Raw genomic sequence first — 24,875 nt, forward strand, 5'->3', positions numbered from 1 at the left:
ATAAAAATACAATAAAAACTGTAATATTGTGAAATATGACTACATTTTAGCTGTTTTCTATTTCAGCATATTTTCATGTGTAATTTCAGCTTCATTACTCCAGTCTTAAGTGTCACAGAAATCATTCTAATATGTTGCTTTTGTGAACAAAATTTCAGAGTTTAGTTTAAAATGGTTATGCTTATTATTTTTGTGAAAACATTCTTTGAAGAAAGTTCAAAAGAACAGCATTTATTTTAAATAGAAATCTTTAATAATAATGTAAAATACTGTCATTTTTTATTGATTTAATGTCTCCTTGTTGACTAAAAGTATTATTTTTCTTTATTTTTCTTTGTTTCTTTGTTTCTTTCTTTTTTTTCTTTCCAAACTTTTTAGCTTTTGAAGTGTAATCTGCTTTCTGCTGTCTGAGTTCTATGTGGCTATTTTTCAATCTTTTTCTGGAAATCGGACAAACAAAATGAATGTTTTAGCATTTTGAAAGCCTTGTTCCTTGTTTCTTGTGCAGTGGCGTCAGTGCAGCATTGTTCTAAATGTGGCCGTGGTATCATTGCTGTTTTATTTGTTTCTGATTAGCGGATAAGCAAAGGATATTCGAAGAAATCCAGCGTATGTAACTGTACACTGCCTCTCTCATCTAGTGGCGTCTGACAATTATGCTCCATACCGGCGTGCATCAAAAATCCTATTAGCATGTGTAGTCTAGACATGAAACCCAATCGAGCTTAATCTGGTACGTGTTTGCCGACCCTCGAAAAGATGCTCTCAAATCCCATTTGCCATTAATTACTTCAGCGTGGGGAAATTCAATATCTACAGTGTGGACAAGTGAGCTATTCTTAGAGGTCAACGATGCAGCGAAATGCAAATGAACTTTTTTTGAAGGTTTGCCATAACACTCGCCGTGGCCGAAGACTGATGCGTTACATGGATGAATGTGCCGGATAATACCGGCAAATGAGTGATCCCTCTGTTTGCGGGATGTTTTCCCCCTTTTCTGGACTGCTACAATAAACAACAGAAACCTCCGCTCCCTCTCGTTCCACTCCTGCCTCTTTTTCCAGTCAGAGAAACATCTGGAAACAATGGTTTGAAAGCAAAGACGCCCCATAAATCAGTTAGGTTTTTTCGCTTGTAGAGAGGATCAACGTACCACAGAAATCTTTAGGAAAGCCATAAAAATGTGAAAAGAAGGTGGCAGTGTATTAAGATGAGCTGGCACTGTCCCAAGCAGCCTTAGATGCTCCTGATGAGCATGCATTTTCCCGTCCGGTGGGACGTCCCTCGCCTGTCCGCTCCAACGGTCACATGTCAGACAGGCGGATGTCTCTGTATGTCTCTAATGAGGAATGATTTGCTTCAAATGCTCACTATTCATGTTTAAGACAAGGCTCTGCGTAAGTGGCCTTCGGTTGCTCGGATATCCCTTTAAGGCAATTCGGTCCACATTAATAAGAGTCCCGAGAAGATAATTTCTATGTAGGTGGTAAACATGCTTTTTTTTAAGCTTCTTAAGTTTCAGTCAAAAATTAAATATCACCAATTTTTCATTAAAAATGAAAATATCATACAATTAAGTCCCTTATTCTTAGCACATTTTCTTGTAAAATTTGCTGTTTTTTTTTTTTAAAGAAAATAATGCTTTTATTAACAAAGAAAGAATTAAATTGACCCAAAAAATATTTTACATTACTGTTTTTACTGCTTTTCTTTTTAGCAAATAAATGGAGCCTATATGAGCACAAAATACTTATTTTAACTTATTTTCTCAAATCTTACGACCCCAAATATTTGAACATTAATGTACTTAAGATTCTAAGTTAAAATGTTGTGAAAAGCTCTTCATGTTGACTTGTTGAATCCTTGTTTTTCTGAATTTCTATGAAATCTTGCATTATAATCAGGGGTACATATACGTTTTTTTACACTGCACATAGTGTGACCCATTAAATATTACTATAAAAATAATTAATAATAGAAATAACAGTATTATTGCACTTTATTTAGTTTTAAATTAAAAAAACGAATAAATTATGATAATGCTATTATATTTTAAAATAAAAAATGAGTATTACATAAAAATATAGTTATTTTATAGTATACTTACAAATTACAATGCAAATATGTTTATTTATTTATTTGTTTATTTATTTATTTTTCACTTTTTTATTTTTACATGAATATTCGATATTCAACTTAAATTCAGCAATTTTAGGTTTATATATTTTAAAAAAAAAAAAAATGAGTATGCATAAAAATCTAGTTATTTTATAGTATACCTAAAAATTACAATACTTATATATTTATTAATTTATTTATGTATGTGTCTGTTTATTTATTTATTTACTTTTGAAAAAAAATTATATGACTTTTCAACATTTTTAAACCTAAAATCAGCAATTTTAGGTTTATATATTTAAAAATAAAAAAAAAAGCTTTTATTTTGGCGGGTTTCTGGCATCCGTTGCCAGTTTTAGCGCTGCCGAGTGAAGCACATGAGTGAATATCAGTGTTGCCAAGTTCGTGGTTTTCCCGCAGAATTGGGCTATTTTAACACTGTTGCCGCGGGTTGTTTTTCATGTCCATGGGTTGAAGCGACTCCAATAACATAATATTTAGCCCCTGGAATGCTAATTTTACCAGGGGACCCCCTCAAAACATGAGTTTTGAGTAGCAATTGGGCGGGTTTTGTTGTGAAAACCTGGCAACCCTAGTGAATGTTTTTTTTTGTTTTTTTTTTCGCTCTGAAACTGTCAATGCTTCGCCTATATTTATGGTTTCATTTCAAATAGAAATCTAGTGATTGTGCATTAACAGCTGTCATAACAGCTCACCTTATTAACACAGCGCATTTTTTACATTTGGTCGCACATGCCAAAAAATAAAGATGCATTTGACTCACCATTTATTTGATTCATTAATCATTGATATATGAGGCTAAAGATCCTTAGATGTTTATGTTATGCTAAAACTAACATATTTTCCTCTTGCTTTCTGTCCTATAGCAGGAACAAGAGACCAGCTACACCATCCTGAGGTCAAAGGGCACGAACGTTACCCTGAACGGACTAAAACCCGACACCACGTACCTGCTGCAGATCAGAGCACGCACTGCGGCTGGATACGGCGGTAGCAGCCGCAAGTTTGAGTTTGAGACCAGTCCAGACTGTAAGCATTTATATACTTCCTCTCATGCTGTTCTCTATTTACAGTCACAGTTCAATCCATTCACAGCTGTGCGGCACAATGAACAATACATACAAAGGCTCGCAATCCCCCTGGTTTCTGATCCAATTCACTGTCATACAAGACATTCACACAGTATAAAGCGCTTGGTTAAAACGACACACGCTGCATCTTTTGTCCCATGATGGCAGCTGTTGTCTGCAGCACTATTAAGCTCTTAGACTGAGCATTTTGTAAACCCTATATTGTGGCGCAGCATTGCTGAAGGCCTTTTTATCTAATGAAACATTTATAGGAAATCAATGCACACTCATGTAATGAAATGATACTGTGAGTGGCTCTCCACAGGTTTCTGAGCACGATCTGCGATCTATAGGCGCCTCTGAATGTATAGCTAGTGTGAAACCCACACCAAGGCGCATAATTTATGCAGAAAATATCTGAATATGGATTTATATTTCTCGGTCACCAGAATGAAGGAGATTTTTTTTTTTTTTTTTAATATAGATAAATATGTAGGATAGTCATGTAGTTAATTAATCTGATAACCTAATTATTGAGTCTAAATAAAGATTTAAATTTTAATCTGTTCAGTACATTCAGAGGTTTTCATTTACAGTGGCATACAACTTCCCGCTGCTTCCATTTTCTCACAAAATGTGTTTTTTCTTTAGCATCACTCAGTATGTGTCAACACCATCCGATAGAAAAAGCCCTGTGCCGTCATGTCACATATTTATGATAAATATTTAAAACCCAGCATTCAGCTTTGATTAAGAACGGATTGAGAATATGAGATTGTTTCAAACTTACTGTCAGCTCCATCTACTGAAGAAAAACAGACTTTGTTGACTGAGTTTAAAAAAGCATTTTTTACGTCACTAATGTAATTAAATGCAGAAGCAATTCAGTTTTTCTGATGTTTTAGCTATGAATGGGAAATACTTGTAATGTGGGTAATTACCTCTGTTTATGCCTTGACATATCATTGTTGAGACAGAAAATATGCACACAATTACTTAAAATGTAAATTGCCTATAAAAAGCACCAGAGTCGTCTGTGTGACCCTGATAAACTAAAATATGGTGAAACATAAAAAAGACTAAATGGCATAAAAAGGTTTTTATTACAGAAATATTGAATGAGCTGAATTTAATGCTTATGAACATGAATGCATTGCATGAATGAAAAAGTATAATAGTTTAAATTTATATCCCCTTAGTGAAAATAAATATACTAAAACATTTATTTCATGCTAAGTATACTTCAAATACATTCACATATTACGTACTTAATAAAAAATACCCTGCAATTGTACTTTTAGTATACTAAACTGGTATATTTAAAGTCTGCTATATTGGAACAACTAATTTTGTACTTAAGATGTACTTAAGTATATCTGATTGTGCTAAAGTGGAACTATTGCAAGTACACTTTAGGTACACTTTAAATATTTTGCATTTAAAGACCAATATTATTTAAAGATTATACAATCCTCATCAGTTAAAATATAATTTAGGCTTAATATTAAGATATGTGCAGTTTAATTAATTTGTTTATATCAGCAAGTCTTAAGCAATATGTCAGTAAATATGTTAATAGTCTTGAACTATACTTAGTATAAAATAAATGCATTTTAAAGCTTTTTTTTGTTTTTTTGTTTTTTTTTGTTTTTTACTAGGAGTGAACTTTACAATTAGCTTTTTTTGTACATCTTTATATGTAATTTCATAATTTAACCTATTGTCTTAAATATTGTTCAAGTGTATTGCTGAATGTAATTATGGTAAAGCAATTATGATAAACTAAAACATACTGTCATTTCTATGAAACTTGTATGTCATATTTTAGAATAGATTTGTAATTAGACATTTGTAATGATGAAGTTGCAGTTTAGTACTTTTATAAAACACTTAAAATTAAAAACATTAGAAATCACCACATTAGTGTTTTTAATCATAATTAATATTTATTTTTGATTATTAATTTAATATTTAATTAATCTCAATTTCTAATTATTAAAAATGTTTTTAATGTACTAAATTGCAGCTTCATCATTACTAATGTGTAATTACAAATATATTTTATATGTTACATTTGAAATATTCAACAGAAGTGGCAATTAATACAATTTAGTACATTTAAAATATATTAACTTTAAATGTAATATTACATAACACGCTACAGTTAAAATGACATGTGCTTTAGTATGTTAGTCAGCACATCAAAATAGGCGCGATACTTTAATGCATGACAAAAAATAATAATACATTGATTTAAAATGGAATGTAGAGTAAAATGTTTAATTTTTACATGTTTAGAAAGTGCACTTTTTAAAATTATACATAAGTGTGTTAAGAAACATATTCATGAAGGTGTACTCTTAAGTACACTGTAAGTAGACTTCTATTTCATTAATATTATATGTGACCCTGGACCACAAAACCAGTCATAAGTGTCACTTTTATGAAACTGAGATTTGTACATCATCTGAAAACTGAATAAATAAGCTTTCAGTTGATGTATGGTTTGTTAGGATAGTCAGTATTAGACCAAAATACAACTTTTTGAAAATCTGGAATCTGAGGGTGCAAAAAAAAAAATTATACTTTTTTGAAAAAATTGCTTTTGAAGTTGTCCAAATGAAGTTGTTAGCAATTACTAATCTTCATGAAACATGATCTTTACTTAATATCCTAATGATATGTGTCAAAAACAATAATTTGACACATGCAATGTTTTGTAGGCTATTGCTACAAATATACCCATGCTACTTCTGACTAGTTTTGTAGTCCAGGGTCACATATTATCTGCAAGTACTTTTATTGAAGTAAACTACAAATGCACATTCAATGCAATTAAAAACAGTTCTTTTTTCACAAGGGCATATTGTGTCTATTTATTCATTTCTGTCTGAATTTGAATGAAGTATTGAGTTATGAACTGTGGGTGGGGGGGAAGTTAAGTTCAATGTCATTATTTTGATAAAATAAGCAAAAAAAACTAGCGAAATGGTACATTTGTGTTAATTAACCTTGAAGAGCATGGAAAGCCCTTGGAAAGCTACATAATCTGTCCATTGTGTAACTAACTAAAATGTCTCCTCCTCTCTCTCCGTCTCTCTCCGCAGCCTTTTCCATCTCCAGCGAGAACAGTCAGGTAGTGCTGATCGCAGTCTCCTCCGCCGTGGCCATCATCCTCCTCACTGTGTTGCTCTACATTGTGATTAGCAGGTCAGTCTGTCAGTCAAAGCGCAGTCACGTAGAGGGTTTAAGTGTGCCCATCCTGAAGCTGTCACTTTGCTGTCTCAAGTCTTTCCCCAGGACTCTTGATCTCCCACTCTTCAGATATGAAGTATGAAAATGTGTGCCCCTTCATGTCTGCTGCCTATATATAGTCGTAGACGATTCACTTGGCAGAAGCCGTGTTATTTTTCCTGCCGAATGTAACGGGCACCGTGAGAGTCGAGTGTCATGTCATGCAGAGGGGCTGATTTTGGCAGACGGCTCCATCGAAAGAGCGCATGAATCTATGGCTTACTATAAGACCCCAGAATAATGTCATGCCTCATAGAAAAGCAAAACAGTCAAGTTGTTCCTGGCTCTGACTTTCGTCTGTTCGGGTTTTAGTCGCTTTGTACATCGTTCAGAGAAGAAAAATGTTTCAATTAAAGCCGTTAAGAATAATTAACTCTTTTCATCACTTTAATTGACAGGTTTTGTAGATATAGCAAGTCCAAACATCCAGATGAGAAGAGGCTGCCCTTTGGCAACGGCCACTGTGAGTATATATATATGTATACGTACCTCAATGACAAGTATTCACGTTCTTTCCAGGTGTTTAATAATCATTCCTTACAAATAGTAAAAATCAAAACAAAGTTTTGCTGTAGTATTTATTTTCAAATGTCAGACAGCCCACAAGAACCCAGTAACGCTGGAGGTTTTTATAATATCCCTTTTGCTCCGGAGTTACAGCAAGCCAATTGTCCATATGCTACCATTTTTCACACTGGCAGAGGTATCAGGAAGGAAATTTAATGGAGCCCTACACAATTTCTCTTAGATTAACCTGCATGAGGTGCCCTGTAGGACTATAGCTTAGCTAACTGATTAGGTCATCCATAATAGACCTATCCATCTTCAAACCCAGCAAATTGCATTTCTTGACAACCTTAGCTTCCTATCGTGAAGATTCAAATCAACAAGCTCTGCGAAGGAATATGGTGGTTTTTCCACTGGACCTCCCAAGAACAGCAAACGCTGCTCGCAAGCATGAGTATTTTTTCAGTGCAAGACGCTGTTTGTAAGACAGCACTGTATTGATATTCCTCTCACATTCGAATTCGTTTTTTCTAACTTGGCAACCCAAAATATTAGGCTTCTGACCTTGAATAGATAAACATCCAAACATATTTCAAGTTGTATAGATAATTTCATTCTTAAACTCAACGTGAAATCAGAATTACCTTTTTTTTCATTGCAGTGTTTATTATAAATGTTATAATAAACATGTAAATAAATGTTTGAAATGTTTTAAAGTTCATGTCACAGTCTTTAATAGAAAACATATTTTTTCAGATGATTTAATCCCTCCCTTCCTGCAAGCCGTCATTCACATGGGATTGTAGCAATTGGCATCCAATGATCCAATCAATTCTGGACAAAATCAAATCTCGCTGTATTTTTTCATTCAAGAAGCAGTTATACTAAAATATGTCACAATACATAAGAAAAGATGAACACAGTTTCTGTATCATGTTGATTTTAAGGTAAGAGATTTGTAACTTGGCATCCAAGCAATACTTTAGATCCAAGATGGATAAGGCGCTCATGCCAGTTTTCTGCACACTATAGTTCAATACTATAAAATGGTACATAAAAAATATAATAATAAATAAATAAATTAAAAGTGCTGTTTGGAGAGCAGTTGGTTCATTTATTGGGTTAAGTTGGCAAACTATTTATTTTATTTATTTATTTTTTTTTTTTTTATTGTACTTAGATGAATACAATTGGAGTTATATTTAAAAATCTCCTTGTTCTTCCCAGCTTTGTACTGGCAGTGAATGGCTGTTGAGATTTTGAAGTCCAATAAAGTGCATCCATCCATCATAAAAAGTGCTCCACACAGCTCCGGGGGTTAAAGGAGAAGTCTACTTCCAGAACAAAAAATGACAGATAATGTACTCACCCCCTTGTCATCCAAGATGTTCATGTCTTTCTTTCTTCAGCCGTAAAGAAATTATGTTTTTTGAGGGAAACATTGCAGGATTTTTCTCCATATAATGGACTGATATGGTGCCCCGATTTTGAACTTCCAAAATGCAGTTTAAATGCGGCTTCAAACGATCCCAAATGTGGTTGTAAACGATCCCAACTGAGGACAAAGGGTCTTATCTAATGAAACAATCAGTTATTTTCATTAAAAAAATACAGTTACAATAATTTTTACTCTCAAACGCTTGTGTTGTCTTGCTCTCGTTGAACTCAAGACAGTTAGGGTATGTTAAAAAACTTTAGTACCAACACAGTCTTTGCAAAGTGAACATGCAAAGAAGATCAAACACCCTTAACAAAAAAGTTAAAACAGACAATTTTGAAGTTGAGTGAAATTGAAGTTAAAATTGTATTATTTTCATGAAAAAAAAGATCATTTCGCTAGATAAGACCCTTCTTCCTCAGCTGGGATTGTTTACAGCCGCATTTGGGATCGTTTGAAGCTGCATTTAAACTGCATTTTGGAAGTTCAAAATCGGGGCACCATATCAGTCCATTATATGGAGAAAAATCCTGAAATGTTTTCCTCAAAAAACATAATGTCTGCTGATGAAAGAAAGACATGAACATCTTGGATGACAAGGGGTGAATACATTATCTGTCATTTTTGGTTCTGGAAGTGGACTTCTCTTTTAATAAAGTCCTTCTGAAGTGAATCGATGCATTTGCATAAGAAAAATATCCCTATTTAAAACTTTATAAACCATATGTCTAGCTTCCGCTAACTAAGTTTTGTTTACAGCAAAGAAAATCCAGTCTCCTCTTGGCTTATATCAAAATTCTCAGACATATTTCTTTACAAATCCTCATTTTGTACTTCTAATTCATAACCAGCGTTTTGTTTTTAACTGCACTTCTGTGTTCACCAACGTCCTACATCATCTGTTGGAGCGCCACTCTCTCGTGAACGCGTGTACAACAGTTTTAACTATGGATATTTTTCTTATACAAATGCATCAATTCACTTCAGATGGCCTTTATTAACCCCTGGAGCTGTGTGGAGCACTTTTTATGATGGATGGACACACTTTTTTTTTTAAGATACGTTTTAATATAACTCTTATTGTATTCGCCTAAAGAAGAAAGTCATATACACATAGGATTGCTTGAGGGTGAGTAAATCATGGGGTAATTTTCATTTTTGGGTGAACTATCCCTTTAATAAGTCTGAAAATCTCCCATTACATTGATAGATTGTTTACCATTCAGAACAGTGAATTCTGATTGGTCTTCTTTTCTAAATCGATTTGCATGCTGAACTCTGATTGGTATTTTCTTTCTTGCACCTATTCAACCATATAGAGCGAAACAGTCGGGTTCCAGAAGTAAAAATGCCTTTCATATTCTCCATAGGAAAGTTGATTTTGAATGATAACCTTTAAAGACAGACATAAAGTGAGCACGGAGGTTAATCAATGGTTTATGCTTTTAATGAAGCCAGCAACCATTAGCTGAAAAAGCGTAACGGCTTAAGTTAACGCTTCTGGTCTGGCAGTATGTGGGAAAGTAGACCAGAGGCTGTTTTCTCTGAATGGATGTCAGTGGAAAAGAGACTTCACTGTGCTGAATAAACAGCTTTTTAGAGGAAACAGCTTATCATTTAATGAATCGACAGCTTATTTGCTAATATTCAACATGTTTTACACTAAACAATAATTTTGGATTTAACTATTTTTAGAGTTTAGCACGAAAAAAATGACGTTTTATAAGAGAAGTCACTGACTTTTTGCGACAGGAGGGATTTAGCTTACGGCACTTTTCATTTATTCCTATGGTATCCGTAAACGGAGATTGAGTGTCGCACAACTCTGACTGAAATTCAGTGACATCAAGGCTGTGATGTGATTGGTTATTAAGGAACACGCAATCCAGGTTACCTGTACGCTTTCTCCAGTAGTAAGTAATACAGACCGTCTCATCTCCCTATAGTAAGACAATCTCTGTTCTACTGTTTACCCATGATGCTATAAGAAATCCACCAATCAGAGAGTCACAGAGAGCAAATTACACCCAACGAGCACTGAGCTTCGCCCACTCCCATAAAACACAGCAAATTACATAATCAAGTCTTTTTCCCCATGCTCTCAAAACACTTAAAGGGATAGTTCACTCAAAAATAAAAATTCTGTCATTAATTATTCACCCTCATGTCGTTCCAAAGCTGAAAGACCTTTTTTCACCAAATTAAGATATTTTTGATGAAACCCGAGAGCTTTCTGACCTTTTTCACAGCAATGAAACTACCATGTTTCAAGGCCTGGAAATTTTGGGGTGAACTATCCCTTTAAATATTTGAGTGTATATATACGTATTGTGCAATAAACCCACAAAATCCCTGCATCAAAACCACTGGTATTTCCTTCAATCTAGTTTTTTTTGTTTGATTTTCAGTGCGACTGCCTGGCATCAAGACTTACGTGGACCCGCACACTTACGAAGACCCGAGTCAAGCCGTGCACGAATTTGCCAAGGAACTGGAAGCGTCCTGTATTGCCATCGACAAAGTGGTTGGGGCAGGTATGCGGCGTCATCCCTCACTCTTTGGCGCAATGAAACAAAGTTACCTGCCCGGGACCGAAATACACTTGTAACAAACATGGCAGGTGGTGTAAATGAGAATCATTTAGCACCGCAGCTGGAGGTGTGTGGCTTTGAGATGGGGAAAGGGTCCCTCCCAGTGCTCATCCTCACTGCCTCAATGCCTTTAATAGACTGCCTGCTGCCGGAGCAGAGGAGCACGGGTAAGCAGAGCACACCTCCGGCTGGGATATTATATTTCACCCCCCATAGCTCTCTCTCTCCCCGCATCCCTGATGTCTTAAACAGCCAAGCACATATCAAGATAATGCCTTGTGATTCATGGCTCTGTAGACAATGCAGCAAATAAAGGAAGCGTTCACTTTTGATGTAGCACCGTAAAGTCGGCACACAAACGTCAGGGCTCACGCTCTACAAATAAGCACATTCCCTGCTTGGGATGTCACTTCTATTGTAAATCTGCATTTTACGGCTTTCGTACACTTTGGCAAGCGATGCAAACGTGCAAAAAGGAGGTTGTTTTTTATATGGCTTAGAAAATGATCTATTAGCTTGGGTTTGGTAGGCCTTCATTTGTCTGCATAGCTTATCAGAGCGATCACTGCTGAGGATTAGGCCAGGTTGATATTTAAGATGGTCAACATCATCTGAACACTGGCCAAGTCCAGCATGGCGGCTGTTTAGACAGCTTGCAATTATTCCAGCTAACTTTTTCCAGACATCAATCCTGGATTTCACCCATCTCTCTAAACTTGCATGGGAAATAAAGTAATTGCACATCGAATTACGCAAACAGGACACGGCCCTGGTTTGGATGTCTAGGTGGTGACATCATCTTTACCCAAATGTCCATCCAAGTCTCTGTCAGCATCATCAATTGTGGAGATCTGATCTCCTGCTGAGCACTTTGAAGTGTGCTCTTACACCTGCGTTCATCCCCCAGAAATCACTTTAAATTTGATCATTGAGCTTCGCCTTAAAATGTTACTGTCAAACTTTTGTTCTTTTCTAATGTACACTACTATTTAAAAGTGCAAAGCTGAATTTTCAGCATTATTACTCCAGTCTTCAGTGTCACATAATCCTTTAGAAATCAGTGTAATTTGATGATTTGGTGCTCAAAAACATTTATTACTATTATCAATGTTGAATCCACAATTGTGGATCTCAAGATATTTTTGTGGAAACTGTGATACTTTTTTTTCCAGATTCTTTGATCAATAGAAAGTTCAAAAGAACATCATTTATTCAAAATATTAAAAAATGTAACGTTATAAATGTCTTTTGACATTGATCAATTTAATGCATCGTTGATGAATAAAAATATATATAAAATAGAAATATTTTAAAAAAGGCACTGATTACAAACATTTGCGAACGTTAGTGTAGGTTTATAAAGGATTTGTGTGTTTTTATAGTTTGAGAACACATTTTACGGAAATGATCCAAAAATACAGTAAAATGTATGGAAGCCCGTTTCCGCCACTGAATAAAAAAAGTAAAAAATAAAAGGTACTTTTTGACTTTTTATCTCACAATTCTCACTTCTTTCACGCAATTGCAAGTTTATGTCTCGCAATTTTGACTTCATTGCTCAGAATTGTTTATCTCTCACAATTCTCAAATTTAATCTTGCAGTTTTGACTTTATAACTCACAATTTTGACTTTAATCTTGCAGTTGACTTTATATCCCGCAAGTCTGACTTTCTATCTTGTGATTCTGACTTTAACTTACAGTTCTGACTTTAATCTTGCAATTCTGACTTTATATGCAATTCTGACTTTATAACTCACAATTCTGACTTTATGTCCCACAATTCTGACTTTAATTTTGCAATTCTGACTTTATATCCCACAAGTCTGACTATATATCTTGCTATTTATCCTGATTTTATCCTGCAATTCCAACTTTATAACTCACAATTCTGACTTTAATCTTCCAATTCTGATTTTAATCTTGCAATTCTGACTTTATATGCAGTTCTGACTTTATGTCCCACAATTCTGACTTTAATTTTGCAATTCTGACTTTATGTGCAATTCTGACTTTAATCTTGCAATTCTGACTTTCTATGCAATTCTGACTTTATGTCTTGCAATTGTGACTTTAATATTGCAATTCTGACTTTATATGCAATTCTGACTATATCTTGCAATTCTTACTTTATTTGCAATTCTGACTTTATGTCCCACAATTCTGACTTTAATTTTGCAATTTTGACTTTATATCCCACAAGCCTGACTATATAATCTTGCTATTTATCCTGATTTTATTCTGCAATTCCGACTGTATAACTCACAATTCTGACTTTAATTTTCCAATTCTGACTTTATTCTTGCAATTCTGACTTTATATGCAGTTCTGACTTTATGTCCCGCAATTCTGACTTTTATTTTGCAATTCTGACTTTATGTGCAATTCTGACTTTAATCTTGCAATTCTGACTTTCTATGCAATTCTGAGTTTATATCTTGCAATTGTGACTTTAATATTGTGATTCTGACTTTATATCCCACAGTTCTGACTTTATAACTCAGAATTCTGACTTTAATCTTGCAATTCTGAATTTATATCTTGCAATTCTGTCATATATCCCGCAATTCTGACTTTAATCTTGCAATTCTGACTTTAATCTTGCAATTCTGACTCCATATATCGCAATTCTTACTTTATAACTCGCAATTAGGAGAAAAAAAGTCATAATTGTGAAGTTATAGTATGCAATTCTGGCTGTATAACTCACAAATGTAACTTTATATCCCGCAATTCTGACTTTATTTCTCGGAATTGTGAGATATAAAGTCACAATTACTATTTTTAGTAATTATTGCTACTTTTACTATTTCTTATTTTTTAGTGGTGGCAATGGGCTTCCATAAAAATGTTATTGCTAGATAATAATATATCTAGCATATATAATAATGTGATCAAATAAGACTTTTCTGGTTTTAATCACTGTTGGAAGTATTTATTCAGATTTCATCGTTTTTAATCCCATTACTACATTATTTAATCATTTAAAATAAAAATGGCAGATAACAATGTTATGCAATGTCAATTTTTTTCCACGTTATGAGCACATTTTATCAAAAACGTTCACGGAAATCTCCAGTTCATTCCTGTTGGACGTTTTGTCCCATCTTCCCACAGATGATTGTGTTTTGTTTCTTAGACAGACAAAGCTTAGATGTAATTCTAAAATCTGACAACTCCAGTGAGGAGAGGTAATTAACATGAACACAGTTTAATTAGAACTGAAATCAGTGCTTCTCATGTTAGCCTTCATTTCCTCTAAAATAAGCGTCTCTCACCAGGGGAGTTTGGAGAGGTGTGCAGCGGCCGATTGAAGCTGCCGTCTAAGAAGGAGATCTGTGTGGCCATCAAGACGCTCAAAGCCGGATACACCGAGAAACAAAGGCGGGACTTCCTCAGTGAAGCGAGCATCATGGGACAGTTCGACCACCCCAACATCATCAGATTGGAGGGTGTAGTCACACGCAGTATGTTACGCTCCACATTCAGTACACGCACCTGTTTAAAATTTACTTCTTGTACCATTTTTATTATCCCACGTTAAAAGGAGAAAGATGAATGATTTAGGTTTTTTGCTGCAGCTGTATGAAAAGCACACGGCGAGTTGAGTCCATTCAGAAGATTCATTTATCATGTTTAGATTTGTTAGTTCAGAGCTCGTCCTTTTGGGAGTATCTGATATAAAACATTAGCTGTTTTCAGTTATGGAATATTAGTGGATGTCATGAAATTGGCAAATCTTCTGCACAGAAAGCCACTGTTTTATTGACCTCTTTCTTGTAACGTCGGGCCAATGTCCAGCACGAGAGACAATTCACACAGGACTGTAAATCACCTATGATTGTAAATCTCCCTAGATCAGTCTCTATTATGTAGCATGATCAAAGCGAATTTCTCTAATCCATTCCACAATCCTCTGCAAGGGCTCCATGGGGCTGTTTTTTCTTAATGATATAGGCCAAAATGGAAAAAAATGTTCACACTTTACCTTATCTGACTTCAAACAGACTAGTATTAAGGACGGGCTATATTTCACTATGCACGTTTTGCTCCGTCACGTGCACAGCCTTCAAAGTACAGTAAACTCCACTGGTGGCGAGCACAGATGGACGTGTATTGGACCCAGTGTATTTGATATTTGAATGTTCAGTTGCTTGCACATGTGCACAAAAATTTGGCTTTTCAGGATTTTTTTTGCTTGTTCATGTAATAAATAGCTATATATAAAATGCACTCCAGTGCACTTTGCTATACATACTGGTCAACAGTTTGGAATAATTATCTTATTTTATTTATTTATTTTTTTTTTTTTTTTTGTGATAGATATTTTTGAATTTGTTTGATCAAAAAGAAAAGAAAAAAGTAAAATTATTGCAATTTTAAAAGACTACTTTAATTTTAAAATGTAATTTACTGCATCTTTACTCCTGTTGTCTGTCATGAATCTTCAGAAATCACTCTAATAAGATGATTATTGATCAAATAAATGGAGCCTTGGTGAGCATAAGACTAAATATTTAAAAATCAGTATTATTCCGAATGTTTGACCGGTAGTGTATTGTTCGAAAGCATATGTTGAGGTAAACAAAACAATAACATATGTAACATTTTAATATAAAAAATGAACTGTTGCATTATTATTTCATAGACTAAAATTGCTAAAAATAGTAAGAATGAATGAATGAATAAATATATAAGCTAAAAATAGCCACACTATCCCAAATTGCATAAATAAATAAATAGATATCAAAATGTGCACTAAATAAATGTTTGATATTTTTGCAAGTTGGGATAGTCAGCAAGGATTTCTTTTTTCAATATAATCAATATAAGGAAGGAAGGTAGGAAGAAAGAAAGAAAGAAAGAAAGAAAGAAAGAAAGAAAGAAAGAAAGAAAGAAAGAAAGAAAGAAAGAAAGAAAGAAAGAAAGAAAGAAAGAAAGAAAGAAAGAAAGAAAAAGAAAGAAAGAAAGAAAGAAAGAAAGGACAACGTGTTTCTTTTTATAAATAATATTTTATTATTTAGTATTCAAAAGTTTGAATTCAGATTTATTTATTTTAGCAAAATGGTCTTTAAATTGATTAAAAAGTGACGGTAAAAGCATTTATAATGTAAGAAAGAAAGAAAGAAAGAAAGAAAAAGAAAGAAAGAAAAAGAAAGCATATCTTTATAACATTAAAAATAATATTTTATTATTTACTATTCAAAAGTTTGGAGTCAAAATGATTTACTGATTGACTGATTTATTTATTTATTTCAGCAAAATGTTCTTTAAATTTATTAAAAAGTGACAGTAAAAGTATTTACAAAGAAAGAAAAAGAAAGAAAGAAAGAAAGAAAGAAAGAAAGAAAGAAAGAAAAAGAAAGAGAAAAGGATAGTTTTCAAGCTAAATCTAATGTTTTAATTTAGTCTTTTTTTACTTGAATTTTGTGATTCATTGATGCTTTAATAAATCCTCACATTTTTACTCAGCAGTGAAAAACGTTCTTTTCCTGGCCAAGTTTTGCTTCATTCTGCTTTAAGTAGAATTCAGAAAGGAATGTAACAGTTTCCTTTCATGTCCATAATTCCTCATAAAATGAGGATTATGTTGGCTGAGTAAATCTCACTGTGCTCACGCCTCAGAGTTCCTGACTGTAAATAATGGGAAAACTTCACTGTAAATGACTGTCATTTGTGGCTGTTGCTGGGAAAGAACAGCCCTGTGTAATGTGTGTGTGCGTGCATGTGTGTGTTTTGAGAGGTGCTGCACTTTGCGTGTGAGTGAAAGTCAGTGTGGGGTGCAGAGTTTGGGCCGTGGGGCCAGGGGAGGTTGGCATGTGTCTCCTGTAGCCTCTGACGTGACGTGATTTATTAACTCTGCCCTGTTAATTCTTAATAATCCAGAGACTTTCACACCCCATTTAACCTGCTGCTTTTGGCCCTGCGTTAGTCAAAATATTTGTGGAGCGGCGATTGCTGCTTCGCAGAGACGAAGGGGCCGGGATACTGATTACGAGCGGGATTTCAGGATCAAAAGTTTAGAGGAAAGATGTGTGGTTCAAGGAGAAGGGATTTTTTTTGCTATCAGAAACCATAAAACAACTCAACTGAAATCTAAAGACTGGTTACATAACCATTACAATTCGGGTAATTAGTGAAACATTGTAAATACTGCACTAGGAAAAAAAAAATCTGTATTTTGGTTTTCCAGTAAAAATAGTTGGATATCATTAAAACATTATTTAAAATATTTTTTATAGTTTAGCTATTTCATGCAATTTTGCTGCCTAAGTAAATCAAACTCCTTTTGAGATGCAAATGGTAAAAAAAAAATTCCAGTGCTAAAAGTAAACTGCTTGATGTGAGCAAGACTGTTGTTACAGCATATTCGTGAGTTACGCAGTGTTGCTCTTCTCCACTTATTTTAATTGCACACGTTTCGTAAATATCATTCATCACAGTGCTGTGCTGTCAGCTGACGCTGAGAGAAAAAAAAGACTAAATTATGACTACTGCACATACATATCGTGACAACACGGACTGGTCATCAGGCTATTATTAATATAAATTTGTTTTACGCACACGCTTTGAAATAAGGCGCAGATAAAGTGCAGATGATAAAACCGGTGATTTACGAGCAGCAGGACGGAGAATATAAAGCTGTCAGATAGTGACAGTTGACCTTGCGGCCCGTCCAAGTTGAGGCCGAGACTCTTTTCATCCTGCAGGAAACTCTCATTTAGGTGAAGTCCCAGTAAGTCATGGTTATGATTGCTGACCCGCTGTGTCAGAGGTGTCATGTGAAGAGCTGCACCTCTGCTCCGACAGCCCCGCTCTTGTTATGGGCTTCAGATAATGTCTGTGATGTGTTGAAAACCCGGTGTGTAGCCGTCAACCTGATCTTTTCACCCTCTCAAACTCTATAAAAAAAAATTCAGCTCCTTAACCCGGAGGCTTTTATAACACCCACATGTGGCAGCGCCGAGCACTATGAGAGTGAATCTCATGAAATCTGTCAGAAACTCATCCTGATCACATTTCAGCCTAGGAGCAAATTGTGTTTTAAATTATATTCAGCTCAAAATAATGATTCCTCATGATATTCATGACAATTAAATATTCCCAGCATAATCAATATGATTTGAATTCAGTTTTCATTACTGCAGTTTAATTAAATTCATACTTCAACACTTTACAATAAGGTTCATTAGTTAACATTAGTCAATATGAACTAAGAATGAACAATTCTTCTGAAGCATTTATACATCTTAGTTAATGCGAGTTGTGTTTGTTAACATTAGTTAATGCACTGTGAACTAACATGAACAAACAATGAATTACTGTATTTTTATTAACTAACATTAAATTTAGTCAGTTATTTTATTATTCAAAAGTGTGGGGATACTCAGATTTTAGTTAGTTAGCTAGTAGTGATGGGAAGTTCAGATCATTTTACCAACTCAGCAAAATAAACAAATCTTTTTTCAAGTCATTTCGTTCATTTTAGCAAAATATAATCAAAATGTTATGTGTTACCTCCCTAACACATCTACTGCTTACACAAACGTTGATCACACTACAAACAAGACAAAACTATAATGCTATAAGAAACGAAAAAGATTAATTCATTGTTTACCTGGGTCTTTAGTCTATGATTAGCTCACCTCACCTCTTATCAGACAAGTTTTCGGGTTTGAGTCGTTCGTTCATCACGAGACAGCCCCAGAAGCTCAACCAATGCAGTGTGAGCCGAAAAAAGAATTGATTAGTTTATCTCACGAGTCTTCGGGTTCGAGTCGTTCGTTCATCAGGTGACAGCCCCATAAGATGAACGAACGACTCGAAAAACCCGAAGACTCAAAACAGGTGAACTAATTCCAGTACAGAACCTAATAGGATGTTGCACATGCGCGACTGAACGAATCACTTCCCGAGACGACTCGTTCGTACCGAGTCACATTAAAGATTCATTCAAAATGAACAAATCGTTCAAGAACGACTCATCCCTATTAGCTAGTCAGTCAGTCAGTACACTTTAACAGTATTCATGTCTGTATTAAAATTATTATTTTGACATTAAATTTAGTCATTTTTTATTTTATTTTGATTTAAGTTAATTTTATTATTCAAATGTTTTGGATCAGTCAGTTAGTTAGTCAGTCAGTTCTTTTTTTTCAGCAAAGCGGTCATTAAATTGACTAAAAATTGATAGTGAAGACATTTATAATGTAAAAAAAAATATTAATAGAATGTGGTTTTAAAAATATTAATAGAACAGTTATTTTAAATTGTCATAATATTCACAATATTACTGTTTTTACTTAAAAAAAAAAATAAATAAATAAAAGCAGTCTTCGAAAGCATAAGAGACGTCTTTCAAAACATTGAAAAACCTCCAATTTTTAAACGTGCTTAATTATGAAAATAATGCTAAAACTGTTCTTGACAGGTTTCATGACCCGTTCACTCATGAATCTCTTCTTGACGGATTCAGTGTCGTCATTGAAATAACTTTGGAAGTCGTCATGCTGTGCATATATATCTAAACTTAAGGGTCAGCCTTATCCATGCCTCTGAATGCATTATATTTTTCTCTTGAAAATTGTGTCTTTGAAGATGTTTTCTTTTGTCCAACATAAGCTCATTAGTTTGCAAATTGGGTAATTCAAGCTTCCAGCAGAAATGACACCATCGCAGCAAAGCATTGGCACATCTTGTCCCGATTAGACTGAGACACGTCTGAATTTTCTTTCTCCTCAGGTAAACCCGTGATGATAGTGACCGAGTACATGGAGAACGGCTCTTTGGACGGCTTCCTGCGAGTGAGTGTGACACACTGAGCACATTTAATGAGACTCCATTATGTATGATCAGAGGAAAGGCACAGAGGGCTCATCTTAAAATCATTTAAAAAGCCATCTGCGTCTTAGCTTCTCCTGCTTCCCTTCACAGTACCTGCTTATCACAGCATGCCTTAAATTCTCCCAAGCTCTCCGAACATTTCATTCTCATTTATTCAAATAGACACAAATTGCTCTCCGCTGGCTCACCTATGTCTCTATTTGCTGCGGAGAGATTAGATTTTCTTGACGGTGCCTTTGTGTTCTCCGCGTCGCCCAAATTCATCACAGCTGAGGCCTCTTTAAATAGACGCTGACACTACCTGTGTTTCAAACGCTTTGTAGTGTCAGAATTTCACTTGAGCTTATATCCACAATGGCCTCATTCTCTCACACAGAACAGACCAGGCTTGTGTTCAGAAGAAACGAGCGCGTTCGCTCCCCAAACGGCACTGGGGAGACTGGCGCGCCGCCTGCCAGCCCGCCCGTGCCAGTTCAACAGACTGGGCATGCTCTGTCCTTCAGATGACTTCCTCCTTGCCCGTCGCTCGCGCCACGAAAATAAACAAGCAAACAACAGGCTGTGGGATGGCCCATCTGAAAAGTGCTGATAAATGCGCTAATGAGCTCATTAAATGGGTCAGCTTAACCTTTGGCTGCGGCCGTCCTGCCTTGGCTCTAATACACCTGACATATGAATTTATCAGCCTTGTGTCATTTTTCAACAGTTTACCACCAGCAGCGCTTGCCAGACAATCTGCTATTTGGAGAACAAAATGAACACGCCAGACTTTGATGCATTGGATGGACCTCACACTCATAAATATCTGAATATTTGGAGCAAATTCAGTGTTGTTCAGTTGTGAATTTATTGAGAGGTGCACAAATGGGTCCAACGTAGGGTTTTTAAATGTTAAGTGGTTTAGAATTGGGCACTACAATGAATAATAAATATATAGTGTGATTGTAGTGTGGTACATTTGAGTTATAGGTATAAAAATCAACTGAGAAATTCTTTTCTAGCCAGAGTGTGCCAACTTTTTAAGACACAATAAGCTCTGGCCTGATATAGAAATCACAATTTGGTGTGTTTTCAACTAAATTCGTTAAAAATTGTTAAATAGAGAACTGTCTAGTTGAGAACTACATTACCCACAATCCTGAAGAAAGATCCACCAATCAGAGAAGTCCGACTGCCCACTTCTGTAAAGCTTACAGTAGACAGAGTATGCGTATACACTGCCAGTGTTAATTTTGTTGATGAATAATTTTCGTCAACGGCATTTTTTCACAGACGAAAACGAGACGATAACAAAACAAAAACTCGTTTTGAATGACAAAAACCATGACGAAAATCTATTGACATTTTCATCAGTGAATAAAAAGACGAAAATGTTAGGAAGGGACGATCTTGGAAGAGATTCATTGAGAACGAATCTGCTGCGTGATTAGGAGGTTAGATGCACACATTTGTACCGTGTCATAGGCTATTGGTCTATACAGCGGGATATAAGCTGGCGTACACTTGCTGCACGTCTCATAAAACATTTAAAATGTCAAAATCTGGGATTAAGGGAAGAGCAGACAAATCGATAAATTTGAAGGTGCAAAAGAGATCTCAATTCGGTCCGGTTTTCTGAGCGCACACCGAAGCAACGCCTCTCACACAGAGCACGAATATTCTTTTAAGTCGCTTGAACTGAGAAATACACATAAAATGATGCCGAATTGTCCGTCTTATGTGAACGTAAGCAGTTGGGAGAATACTGGATGTGTATCAGTACATTGCATCCATGCATTCGATTTAAAAGGGACAGCAGCCTTGTAGTTGCTATTATCTGTGGCATTGATGTTAATCAAGCAGCAGAAAGACAGAAAATCACTCACTGCTCTTGACTAAATCGCTAATTAGGATTAGTGTAAATTTATTTATATAAATAATTATGTCTGCTTCAGAAAAATAAAGAATATGGTAAACAAGTTGTTATAAAAATGCATAATTAGCCTATATAACCATTGGTATTTAATTGAAAAAAAGACCATGTTCTTGTTTTTTTATGAGAAGTGGTTTCATTTCATTTTAATATAAAGGCACGTTGCGTGTTACAACAGTTAAATCTGTGCCCATCATGATAAAACCTTAATATCAAACCTATACAGTCAGTTTGGTAATTTTAGAGAAGTGCGTAATAAATGCATTACACTGTAAATAAACCTATTAGATTTTAGCTGACTAAATTTACTGTAGATTTAATCGGCTAAAATCTTATGATATTTAGTCGACTAAAACTAGACTACATCTAAAACAATACAGATGACTAAAATGTGACTGAAACTAAATGACATTTCAGTCAAAAGTCTATGACTAAAACTAAATCAATTTTTTAATCGGTCTCTTCTGCTCACCAAGCCTGCATTTATTTGATCAAAAATACAGTATAAACATTAAAATTGTAAAATATTGTTCAAGTTAAAATAACTTTTTTTTTTTATTTTAACACTGTACTTTTTAAAATGTAATTCATTCTTGTAATGCAAAGCTGAATTTTCAGCATCATTACTAGTCTTTAGTGTCACATGATTCTTCAGAAATCATTCTAATATGTGGATTTGCTGCTCAATAAACATATTTTATATTATCAGTGTTAAAAATAATTGTGCATATTTTTGCAGAAACTATGATATTTTTTGTTTTTAAGGATTCTTCAATTAATAAAAAATCCAAAAGATCAGTATTTATTTGAAATAGAAATCCTTAAGTTTATTTACTGTCTTTTTTGGTCAATTTAATGCATCCTTGCTGGATAAAAATATAAATTTCTTTAAAAAAAAATCTTACTGCCTCTAAAGTTTTGATGGGTAGTGTATATTAGAATATTTTGTAATAAACTGTGTATATATATATATTATTGTATATTTTTCATCGCTGACATTCAAAACAAATTCTTATTATTGGCAATATTTTAAAGGATTAGTTCATTCCAGAATTAAAATTTCCTGATAATTTACTCACACCAATGTAATTCAAGATGTTCATGTCTTTCTTTCTTCAGTCGAAAGAAATTAAGGGCTCTGCATGATCCCAGCCGAGAAATAAGAGTCTTATCTAGTGAAACGATCATAAATTTTCTAAAAAAGTTTTAATTAATATCCTTTTTCACCACAAATGTTCATCTTGCACTAGCTTGACTTTACGTTAGCACGCATTATGTAATAACGTTGGAAAGGTTTTTGTATTGTATTGTTGTAATTCATGTCAGAAAACCTTAAAAAAATATTCAGAATTCAGAAAAGGCCGACGAAAAAGTGGACAGTAACAGCTCTATAGAAATGAGTATGCAAAGGCAGATTATTAAAACAACCTGAGCAAACAGGGCGTGGAGTTAGCAGGACCTGTACGTGTGTCTGCACAGGATCCCACTCCCGGCAATGAGAGAAAAGTTGCAGTGTTCTGCAGCAATTTCCTGCGCACTGCAGCCTGGCCTGCACTCTATCAAAGAGATCTGTCATCCTCCCTCCAACGCGTTTCCTCGCCACTGCTCATGTCACTATTATTAGCAAGCCTTTGAACCTCTCGGAGCTCCTTTCTCTTCCAGGTGGTCCAGGGTTTATTTTCATCCAAACTTCGTTTGTATGCAGCACATAAACACTCACATAGAAAGAAAGTGAAAATAGGCTGGACAGAGACACGGGAAGAGAGGGAGACTCGCGTTGGACAGCTAGAGGTTTTGACATTGTTTATGTCTCATGACGTTCCAGACCTGTTTGGTTTTCTTTATTCTGTGCAACACAAAAGCAGACAGTTTTGCAGGATGTACTGATGTTTTCCCATGCAATTGGACTGAATGGGAACCGGAGCTGTCAAGTTCAGAATAACCAAGTATCATGAAATTGTTCATATGACCAGTGCAGTATATTTCAAGTCTTTTGAAATGAGAAGATTGCTTTCTTTGAGAAACAGACTGAAAGATGCGATTCACTGAAGCATCTTGACATCTGCCCTAGCTTTTCATGGTGAGTTCATGAAAGTTTATAAGAGAAGTGAATTTGTGAATAAATTATTCAGACCAGATTTCTGAAACAGGATCAAACAAAAAAAAAAAAAATCAGACTTCAACTATTTGCCCACAAACTGGCTATTCTCATTCTCTCACAAACTTGAATGTCAAGATAAGCAGTTAAAAACAACTTAAATTTTCCAATCTATCTATGTTTCTCATCTGTATGACTTCAGAAGAGTTCAAATATAATTCATGAGTCCTGTGGACTACTTTTATGATATTTTATGGTGCTTTAACTTCGTTTTTGTAGCTTGAAAGCTCCAGGTTGCATCAGAGTTAATAACTCTAAATTTAACTAAAGCTGAAACCATTAAAAAAAGTCTATTTAAAACTACTCTTTAAAATAACGGCTTTTCATTTGAATATATTTTAAAATGTAATTTATTCTTGTGGTCAAAGCTAAATTTTCAGCATCATTACTCCAGCCTTTAGTGTCACATGATCCTTCAGAAATCAATAAACGTTTCAATAAACACTTTTTATTATTATTTTTTAGCAATATTTAAAATAATAAAAAAAAGTTGAGTACTTTTTTGTCAGGATTCTTTGATGAATAGAAAAAAATAGAAAGAAAGGGGGGGGTCAAAAACTTTTGACTGGTAGTGTTTTTTTGTTGTTGTTTGTTTTTTTAAGTAGTAAAAATAACAAAAACAAAATAAAATTACAAGTTTTACTAAAATTCTAAAAATAAAATCGAAATATTCACAAAATCAAAACATTAATCAAACAATAACATAAAAGCTATAACAGTGTATCAGTAATGCAAAGAAACACACTTGTTTGCATTTATTTTAACTGCTTGGAAAAGAGTAACCAGTACATTCTTCAAAATTTTGCCTTCCGTATGTTTTACGGAATAAATAAAGTCATAACGGTTTGGGAAGTAGTGTACATAAAGATGAGTAAAAGCTTTTCTGTTGCTTTAAGACTACAGTTTGCCTGTTTTGGTATAGT

At 34.6% G+C, this 24,875-nt stretch overlaps 1 protein-coding gene across 2 annotated transcripts in view; it reads left to right on the top strand.

Moving 5' to 3' along the window:
- The window catches only part of epha3 (eph receptor A3), a 159,886-nt gene that overhangs the window by 110,412 nt on the left and 24,599 nt on the right, over nt 1-24,875 (top strand). For both annotated transcript variants that reach the window (XM_051119278.1, XM_051119277.1), the window contains exons 7-12: nt 3,006-3,168; nt 6,317-6,419; nt 6,902-6,966; nt 10,857-10,982; nt 14,320-14,505; nt 19,781-19,842. In XM_051119278.1, the coding sequence (XP_050975235.1) occupies nt 3,006-3,168; nt 6,317-6,419; nt 6,902-6,966; nt 10,857-10,982; nt 14,320-14,505; nt 19,781-19,842 (705 nt within the window). The remainder of the gene's footprint in view (nt 1-3,005; nt 3,169-6,316; nt 6,420-6,901; nt 6,967-10,856; nt 10,983-14,319; nt 14,506-19,780; nt 19,843-24,875) is intronic.

Source organism: Labeo rohita, chromosome 9 (assembly GCF_022985175.1).
Source record: "Labeo rohita strain BAU-BD-2019 chromosome 9, IGBB_LRoh.1.0, whole genome shotgun sequence".
Taxonomy (NCBI): domain Eukaryota; kingdom Metazoa; phylum Chordata; class Actinopteri; order Cypriniformes; family Cyprinidae; genus Labeo; species Labeo rohita.